Source organism: Coregonus clupeaformis, chromosome 1 (assembly GCF_020615455.1).
Source record: "Coregonus clupeaformis isolate EN_2021a chromosome 1, ASM2061545v1, whole genome shotgun sequence".
Classification (NCBI taxonomy): Eukaryota; Metazoa; Chordata; class Actinopteri; order Salmoniformes; family Salmonidae; genus Coregonus; species Coregonus clupeaformis.
The window spans coordinates 35,428,798-35,438,783 of NC_059192.1; the positions used below are offsets into that span (position 1 = coordinate 35,428,798).

The 9,986-nt window shown below is 43.0% G+C and overlaps 1 protein-coding gene across 1 annotated transcript in view; it reads left to right on the forward strand.

Moving 5' to 3' along the window:
- Positions 1 to 9,596, forward strand: part of wdr90 (WD repeat domain 90) — a 65,716-nt gene extending 56,120 nt beyond the window's left edge. Inside the window, exons 34-42 of the mRNA XM_041877486.1 lie at positions 266 to 434; positions 612 to 735; positions 2,502 to 2,673; positions 2,830 to 2,952; positions 3,749 to 3,923; positions 4,211 to 4,341; positions 4,566 to 4,709; positions 6,836 to 7,040; positions 8,808 to 9,596. Of these exons, the coding sequence (XP_041733420.1) occupies positions 266 to 434; positions 612 to 735; positions 2,502 to 2,673; positions 2,830 to 2,952; positions 3,749 to 3,923; positions 4,211 to 4,341; positions 4,566 to 4,709; positions 6,836 to 7,040; positions 8,808 to 8,965 (1,401 nt within the window). The 3' untranslated portion in view covers positions 8,966 to 9,596. The remainder of the gene's footprint in view (positions 1 to 265; positions 435 to 611; positions 736 to 2,501; positions 2,674 to 2,829; positions 2,953 to 3,748; positions 3,924 to 4,210; positions 4,342 to 4,565; positions 4,710 to 6,835; positions 7,041 to 8,807) is intronic.
- Positions 9,597 to 9,986: the final 390 nt, after the last annotated feature.

Sequence of the window (9,986 nt, forward strand, 5' to 3'; positions counted from 1 at the left end):
ACTTTCTAGGGAATATGTTTCGGTGTAATACCAGCCTTCTTTTGTTAAACACTGCATATTTCCAGCCTGGTTTGGGCGGGGCATGTCTAGCTAACTAGAGTCCCTCGGCTTGCATAAAAGCAGGCTGGCTCCAAGTATGTTCAACATGTCCTCCCTTATAGGAAGACATATTTACACATAACGAGGACAATCATTTTTAATAAAGAATTTGAAGAAAAATGTCCACATTGTGTGGACAATAAAGTTTTTCTAATTCAAATTCTAGGTGCAGAGAGTGTGTGTGCCAGAGGAGTTGGGTGACGTGGAGCCGACGGCTCTGTGCTACAACGCCAACTCCATCCTCTTCACGGGAACCAACAGTGGACATGTGTGTGCCTGGGACTGCAACACCCAGCGTTGCTTCATGACCTGGGAGGCTGACCAGGGGGAGATAGGTCAGTTACATTTAAACATTTTACTCTTAGCAGGCACTCTTATCCGAATCTTATCCAGACTTCATTCAACTAAAGTTGGTTTTAAAAAAAACACAAAAAAACACATCACAATAAACCCGTCTCCAAAATAGTTGGTGTGTGTGAGTCTGTATGTACAGTATTAGTGTGTGTTTCTAGGAGTGTTGCTGTGTCGGGGGAACCGTCTGCTGACGGGCAGTAACACTCGCAGGCTGAGGCTGTGGGGCGTGGCAGCTGTACAGAGCATGAGGCCTGGAGGAGAGGCCTCCAACACAGAGGACAGGTCTGCTGCTCACCGCACACTCCTTCTCATCCTACACACTACTCCTTACGTACCTTTTTCATCCTCCTCCTATGTTACATAGTGTATCTTCTCATGACATGTCTTTAAAGCCCATTCATCTCTGTGGCCTGTTGTTTTATATACCTTAAAAATGTGGTATTTAGTTAAAGCTGCAATATGTAACTTTTTGGGGTGAACCGATCAAATTCACATAGAAATGGTAGTTACAGGTCTGTCAATCTAATTGAAAGTAAGTCTAAGAAACGGTAGATTTGTTCTATGTGCGCTATTTCTATGCTTCTCGTTCTAAAGTTTAGTTTGTTCGTCTTTTACGGCAGAGCGATTTCTGCATATTGTACCTTTAAATACACTAAACAAAAATATGTAAAGTGTTGTTTTACATCCCTGTTAGTGAGCATTTATACTTGGCCAAGATAATCCATCCACTTGACAGGTGTGGCATATCAATAAGATGATTAAACGGCATTATCAATACACAGGTGCACCTTGTGCTGGGGACAATAAAAGGCAGAAAATGTCCACCAGAGCTGTTGCCAGAGAATTGAATGTTCATTTCTTTACCATAACCCGCCGCCAACGTCGTTTTAGAGAATTTGGCAGTACGTCCAACCGGCCTCACAACCGCAGACCACGTGTAACCACACCAGCCCAGGACCTCCACATCTGGCTTTGTCCCCTTCTGGATTGTCTGAGACTAGCCATCTGTGGGTCTGCACAAACTGTCAGAAACCGTCTCAGGGAAGCTCATCTGCGTGCTCGTTGTCCTCACCAGGGTCTTGACCTGACTGCAGTTCGGTGTCGTAACTGACTTAAGTGGGCAAATGCTCACTTTCGATGGGCACTGGCACGCTGAAGAAGTGTGCTCTTCACGAATGAATCCCAGTTTTAACTGTATCGATGGCAGATCGCGTGTATGGCGTTGTGTGGGCGAGTGGTTTGCTGATGTCAATGTTGTGAACAGAATGCCCCATGGTGGTGGTGGGGTTATGGTATGGGCAGGCATAAGCTACGGACAACCAACACAATTGCATTTTATCCATGGCAATTTGAATGCACAGATACTGTGACGAGATCCTGAGGCCCATTGTCGTGCCATTCATCCGCCGCCATCACCTCATGTTTCACTATGATAATGTACAGCCCCATGTCGCAAGGATCTGTACTCCATTCCTGGAAGCTGAAATGTCCCAGTTCTTACATGGCCTGCATACTCCCCAGACATGTCACCCATTGAGCATGTTTGGGATGCTCTGGATCGACGTTTACGAGAGCATGTTCCAGTTCCCGCCAATATCCAGCAACTTCTCACAGCCATTGAAGAGGAGTGGGACAACATTCCACGGGCCACAATCAACAGCCTGATCAACTCTATGCGAAGGAGATGTGTCGCGCTGCATGAGGCAAATGGTGGTTTTCTGATCCACACCCCTACTTTTTCATTTTTACGTACTGTGACCAACAGCTGCATATCTGTATTCCCATGTGAAATCCATAGATTAGGGCCTAGTTCATTTATTTAAATTGACTGATTTCCTAATATGAACTGTAACTCACTCAAATCTTTGGAATTGTTGCATGTTGCTTTTATATTTTTGTTCAGTGTATATGTATTGCATCAGTGCGATCGTGTGAGGCTATTATGTTTTAAATAGAGAACCACTCTTATTCAGTTAATTGGCTACTATTGGCTTATTTTAATTTGATCTAATGGTCTACTCTCATTGGTCCTTGCCTCTGTCTGTCAGAGGCGCTCTGGTGCTATTGGAGCAGGAGATGATGCTGGACGGGACGGTGGTGTGCGCGGCCTTTGATGACGTCATGGACATGGGCATCGTGGGCACCACAGCGGGCACCCTGTGGTACATCAACTGGGTGGACAACACCAGCATCCGCCTCATCAGCGGGCACAAGAGCAAGGTACACTATGTGTGCCAGTGTGTGTGTGTCAGTGCAGCGTTTGTGCCAGTGTGTGCATGCGTCAGTGTGTTTGAGTTTTGGAGCCTGTATGAGCGTTCATTGTTGACACCTCCATCCATACATTGAATGACCCGCTCTCTCCCCCCCGGTGGCCAGGTAAATGACGTGGTGTTCAGCCCAGACGAGAGCCACTTTGCCACCTGTGGGGAGGACGGCAGTGTGAGGGTGTGGTCGGCCCCCAGCAACGAGCTGGTGGTGCAGTTTCAGGTGCTCAACCAGGTGAGGCTGCAAGACAAACACTAAGGCTAAGATGGCCGTATGGATTCATAAAGACTTTATAACACAAGCGTTAAAGCGTTTCCAGCACTGTGACTGATTTCCGTCATATGGATTATTTTTTGTTTCCAATTGAAAATGACTGGAAGTGGTGAAACTCTCAGTTTGAATACATGTACAAAATGATCCTCTCTCCCTAAAAGCATGAAGGTCATGACATTTTTAAATGAAAGGGGAGGATAACTTGGGCCAACAGACAATCGATCTGAGATCGACTTAAGTGTCAGTTATGGGGTTTGTTGTTGTTGTTGCTTTAACCCCTGATAACACCTATATACATTAATATATACATTAACAGCAGCCATACGCTGCCACTTATAAACAACATAACATTTTGTGAAGCATGTTATAATTAGAGCTATGACATGAACAGCAAACTGTTCTTTTCTCTTCTTTTCAACTACCACATTACACATTTGACATTTTAGTCATTTAGCAGACGCTCTTATCCAGAGCGACTTACAGTTAGTGAGTGCATACATTTTTCATACTGGCCCCCCGTGGGAATCGAACCCACAACCCTGGCGTTGCAAACGCCATGCTCTACCAACTGAGCTACACGGGTTACATGACTGTATATCACATGCTGTAACCATTCCACTATGACATGGTACTTACAAGGCTAAATGCCACATTATGAGGGAGAAACTCCAATGCATCATGCACCAGTTATAAACCTATGGTCTGACAGTCAATATCTACACCCCTGATTATTTTCCCTGTCCCTTCTGTCTGTCAGAGCTGTGGTAGTGCGTGCTGGAGCCCAGTCGTCAGTCCCTCTAAAGGGGGTGCGTGTGTGGTGGGGGGGTACAGCGACGGGACCCTAAGGATCTTTCACCTGGCCTCCTCAGAGATGGAGCTCAAGCTGCACCCGCACCCTGTGGCCATCACCGCCATCCAGTACTCCGCTAACGGTGTGTGTGTGTGTGTGTTTGGGGAGGTTTATCTGTCAATGCTACCAGTGGACATTGTCTCTTGTGTGAGTTTATGGTAGTCAGACTTTCCTATTCATGTTTAGAATGTGATCGCACTATTTCTGTTGGGACACTGTTAGTAAGTCATTTGCACAGTTTGTATGTCATTTGCACAGTTTGTATGTCATTTACACAGTTTGTATGTCATTTACACAGTTTGTCATTTCACTGGGATGTATAATACACATTGCCAATAACGGAGGCTATGTGTGACCTCTGACCCTCAGGTCAGGTGATCCTCTCTGCGGGGAGGGACGGCCTGATGGCTGTCAGCAACCCAGTGACCGGGGTTACCGTCCGTATCATCAGCGACCACAAGGGGGCGCCCATCACTACCATCCAGTGTGTGAAGAAACAGGTCAGGGCCCATATTCATGCGTCGCAGAGTAGGAGTGTAGATCTAGGATCAGTTTTGCCTTTCAAAGTATAATGAATAAAAGGGGGGACCTGATCCTATAGCACACATATAATTAATAGAACAGACTTCTGTGTGACAGATTCTGAGGTTACTAGTGTAACTATTTTTGAGGAGCTACTAAGAATCTACATGAAGGAATTGTCGTCATGCATTTTGTCCACCAGTACAAAGAATTTGGGCTTGAAGGAAACGAGATGTGGTTGGCTGCCAGTACAGACAGACGGGTCAGCGTTTGGGCAGCTGATTGGATGAAGGACAAGTGTGAGCTCCTGGATTGGCTCACATTTCCAGCCCCCGCCAATCCTGAGGTAAACCTCTCTTTATAGGCATGTATGCACATACATGCACATGGCCACAAAATGAATAGCATGGAATTCAGTCTGTTAGACAAGCAATTTCAGGTGAGGATGTTGTTCAGGATGGTGGGAATTCAGACCCAAGTTACGGGCGCATAAATGGAACTTCCCTTTTTATGCACTTTTCTCTCTCTATTCTGACCTTGAACTTAAAGCTGCAATATGTAACTTTTTAGGCGACCTGACCAAATTCATATAGAAAGTTAGTTATAGATCTGTCATCTCATTGAAAGCAAGTCTAATAAGTGGTAGATCTGTTTTATGTGCGTAATTTCTATGCTTTCCGTTCTTAAGTATAATTTTTGCGTCTTTTGCTTTCGGTTTTGTACACCAGCTTCAAACAGCTGAAAATACAATATTTTTGGATATGGAAAATATTTTTCACAGCGGTTTAGATGGTACAATGATTCTCTACACAATGACTGCTTGTTTTGTCACAAACTGAAATTAGGCAAACTATTAGAATTTTAGCAACTAGGAAATGGCGGAGCGATTTCTGCATATTACACCTTTAAGCATGGGGAAATGCTTGTGCCAGCCAGGTATTCGTTTGGGGGGGGGGGCGTAAATCACCGAAATCAAAGTGTGGCAAAGGTGTGTCTACAGATACGCCATATTCTGACCTTGACTTAATACAACTATCTTTACGTGTGAGGAAACCATGAATAAGGTCGCGCAAACCTGTTCCATCGGATCTAAATAACACCATTCTCCATGCACTTTAATTTACAAATTGATAAGAGTTATTGATAAGACCTAGGTAAATGAATAATCCGTTTGGAGAAGGGGATTGTAAATACAAATAGAAATTGATTTAGATGATTTTTCCTTCTGATCGCTGGAGACGAATGTGAAACCAGTAATGGAGCAAAGTGAAAAGCATATCAAGATTACAGGTATTTCCACCCCTTTCCCACAGTGAACTATAAAATGCTTTGACCTTTTGCATAGTTTAAATTGTATGGCCTTTTAACTTGCAGTGATGAAACTTGGAGACTCAAGCCAAATGGGTAGGCTACTGCAGCCAGGAGCATGTGATGTCGATGTAAAGCAGTCGCGCCAAATTTACCTTTGGGCACTCTCAAAGTTTTCATTATATGCCCAGACTTTCTCTGTTTCCTATTTCTATCATGTTAAATATTAGCCAATATCAGTATTGACCGTCAGTAATAACCACACACATTTAACTGCCAGTTTACTGTTAGTTCCCTTCAGTATAGCCTACAGTTCGTATCATTTAATTTTTTCATTGTTTTGTTAACTTTCATTTGCTTCCTTTGTAAACGCTGTCACTTCCGTGTGGTTGTTGTTGAGGATCACTAGTAATAATGTCCAAAAAATGGACATGTAGACTAATTAAATCATTATGGAGCGCAGACCAAGCCATAACAGTTTGAACCTGAAACATGGCACAACACTTGGCCATGCCATCACGCAGTTCCAAGTCAGAGTGGCCAGTAGGCCAGGGCATACTAATGTACACTATTCTCCCTATTATATTTTTATGTACACTAATGTTCCAACATAACCATAGGTTGAAGAACTGAATGTGCCAATTTTCAGAATTAATCAAACCACCATTTTATCTTTAATCAATCTCCATTCTGAACACATTCTCCATAGGATACATTCTAATGTGCTGATCAAATTAAAGGTACACAGTATTTAAAGGGATGCTTTTTAAATGAACAGAAAAACAAATTGAAGATCCAGTTGGTAGGCCACCCAGTGGGTGTGTTTTCTGTGATTGAATTACATTTATTCAGCGCGCGCAAGGGAGCCACACCCGCATGTGCATAGGGTAGGTCTGAAGACTAAATACCGAGAAGTGCTTCAATCAAAACGGGTAAAAAGGCATACATTTCCTAAGTCTGAATCAGACCCAATGTGAAGCGCAAGGTGAGACATTTGTGATATCAGTCAACGACTCTGTTTTTACTTGAAAATCCTTTCTCAACCTTGCAAGCATTTAATATTTTTTACTGTGAACATTTCTGTGTTTTAAAACAGGTTTTAAAACAGGTAATGAACTTCAAGTCCTCTATCGCTCACTCTCTTTGTCTTTCTCTCTCTATCAGGAGTCAGACAGCCTTCCTCCCAGCCTGGCTGCTTTCAGCCCCATAGACCCTGGCCTGGTGGTGTACACAGGCTATGGAGTGGAGAGAGAGCTGTCCTTCTACAGCCTGGCCAAGAAACGGGTCATAAAGAAGATTGCCCTGTCCCATTGGGCCATGTGCTTCAGCCTCTCCTCCAAGGGTCGCCTCATAGCAGTGGGCTCAAAAGGTGCATGTCACTTCTCTTTTACCTCTCTCATTTCAGTTTTACAATGTGACTGGTGTGTCTCGCGTTACGCAATGATACATTCTGTATGTACACTACTCCTGAGTGGCGCAGTGGTCTAAGGCACTGCATCGCAGTGCGATGCAGTGCTAACTGTGCCACTAGAGATCCTGGTTCGAATCCAGGCTCTGTCGCAGCCGGCCGCGACCGGGAGACTCATGGGCGGCGCACAATTGGCCCAGCGTCGTCCAGGGTAGGGGAGGGAATGGCCGGCAGGGATGTAGCTCAGTTGATAGAGCATGGCGTTTGCAACGCCAGGGTTGTGGGTTCGATTCCCACGGGGGGCCAGTATAAAAAAATATGTATTCACTAACTGTAAGTCGCTCTGGATAAGAGCGTCTGCTAAATGACTAAAATGTAAATGTAAATGTACCAGTCAAAAGTTTGGACACACCTACTCATTCAAGGGTTTTTCTTTATTTTTACAATATTTTACATTGTAGAATAATAGTGAAGTCATCAAAACTATGAAATAACACATGGAATCATGTAGTAACCAAAAAAGTGTTAAACAAATCAAAATATATTTTATATTTGAGATTTTTCAAATAGCCACCCTTTGACTTGATGACAGCTTTGCACACGTTTGGCATTCTCTCAACCAGCTTCATGAGGTAGTCACCTGGAATGCATGCAATTAAAATACCAAGTCCGTATTATGGCAAGAACAGCTCAAATAAGCAAAGAGAAACGACAGTCCATCATTACTTTAAGACATGAAGGTCAGTCAATACGGAACATTTCAATAACTTTGAACGACACATCTCAACATCAACTGTTCAGAGGGGACTGTGTGAATCAGGCCTTCATGGTCGAATTGCTGCAGTAAACCACTACTAAAGGACACCAATAAGAAGAAGAGACCTGCTTGGGCCAAGAAACACGAGCAATGGACATTAGACCGGTGGAAATGTGTCCTTTGGTCTGGAGTCCAAATTTGAGATTTTTGGTTCCAACCACCGTGTCTTTGTGAGATGCGGTGTGGGTGAACGGATGATCTCCACATGTGTAGTTCCCACCGTAAAGCATGGAGGAGGAGGTGTTATGGTGTGGGGGTGTTTTGCTGGTGACACTGTCTGAGATTTATTTAGAATTCAGGACACACTTAACCAGCATGGCTGCCACAGCATTCTGCAGCAATACGCCATCCCATCTGGTTTGGACTTAGTGGGACTATAATTTTTTTTCAACAGGACAATGACCCAACACACCTCCAGGCTGTGTAAGGGCTATTTTACCAAGAAGGAGAGTGATGGAGTGCTGCATCAGATGACTTTGCCTCCACAATCCCCCGACCTCAACCAAATTGAGATGATTTGTGATGAGTTGGGCGGCATAGTGAAGGAAAAGCAGACAACAAGTGCTCAGCATATGTGGGAACTACTTCAAGACTGTTGGAAAAGCATTCCAGGTGAAGCTGGTTGAGAGAATGCCAAGAGTGTGCAAAGCTGTCATAAAGGAAAAGGGTAGCTATTTGTAGAATCTCAAATATAAAATATATTTTGATTTGTTTAACACTGTTTTGGTTACTACTACTACATGATTCCATATGTGTTATTTCATAGTTGTGATGTCTTCACTATTATTCTACAATGTAGAAAATAGTAAAAATAAAGAAAAACCCTTGAATGAGTAGGTGTGTCCAAACGTTTGACTGGTACTGTATGTAAATAGGTTGCATCAAGTTGCTGTGTGTTGTCTCTCTCTCAGAGCGAGTGCTGAAGCTCATCAAATCATCCAGCGGTAGGTTCCAGGACTTCCTCCACCACAGTGACTCTTTGCAGACCTGTCGATTCTCCCCCTCAGGGAAACTCCTCTTCACCGTCGCCTACAACGAGATCCTGCTGTGGGAGGTGCATGGCCTGTAGAACACCATAGACCACTATACTTTAGTAGACTGTGAACTATATTATTAAAGGACAATCAGGGGCTGATCTGCTGTATAGACCCAAGCTTTCACCATTTTTCCTAGATATGGATTATGGATATGGATTATTATAGTATGGATTTCTAGATTGACTTGAGGTGGTGGGTGGCAGTAATGTAGGTTAATTGAACACTGTCTCTCCTGTCTCCATCAACCCTCGGTTGGGCCAAGGTTAAAAGTCCTCAATACTCACGCACGCAAGTGCCTCAGTTCAACTGACAAAGGAAATTGAATAATGTATCAATTGTTTACAAGTTTACTTTAGTCATTTTAATTCTGAGGTTTTTAATCAGTCCTGTAAATAACTTTTTATATTTGAAAAAAATACTTTCATTTTATTTATATGGGAACCTCCTTTGTGTGTGTTCAGTGGTTTTCTACTTTATGGGAGTGATTTTGTTTCACATTTTATGTTCTTTAAATCATAATACTGTATGTCCATTAGCCAATACGGTTATTGTATTGTCTGTAAATTATGTACTAAAATGTTTTGTCCATCAATGTTCGACACTTGTATATTTTTTTCAGTACGTTTTTTCAATAAAGGTTGTAACCTCAAATGAAACCCTAAATTGTCTCATTAATGTGCTTGTTTTTTGCTTTTTTGTGATGCAATTGCAAAGTAAGTATATTTCCACTAATGTTATGTCGTCAAATTAAATTGTGACTGGTTGAGCTGAAGGGGCGGGTAGGCATTGAATTGCAAGTATTTAGACAGCTATGTGCCGGAAGCTGCATTATCGCTCACGCTCACTATCTAGTGTGATGTGCGTTTAGCCAGTACTGAGAAAATATGTTTTTGTGTAATGAATGTGTCATTCTGATTACACAACAAGGTTTGGGATGATGCATAGTTTTGCAAGTTGTGTTTTTGTATTGTAAGAAAACAAGAGAGAAGAATGCATCTTTAAAGTGGCTGATTTTGTATTGCTTAAGTGACACGCTAAAGCTCTTAATGTTTG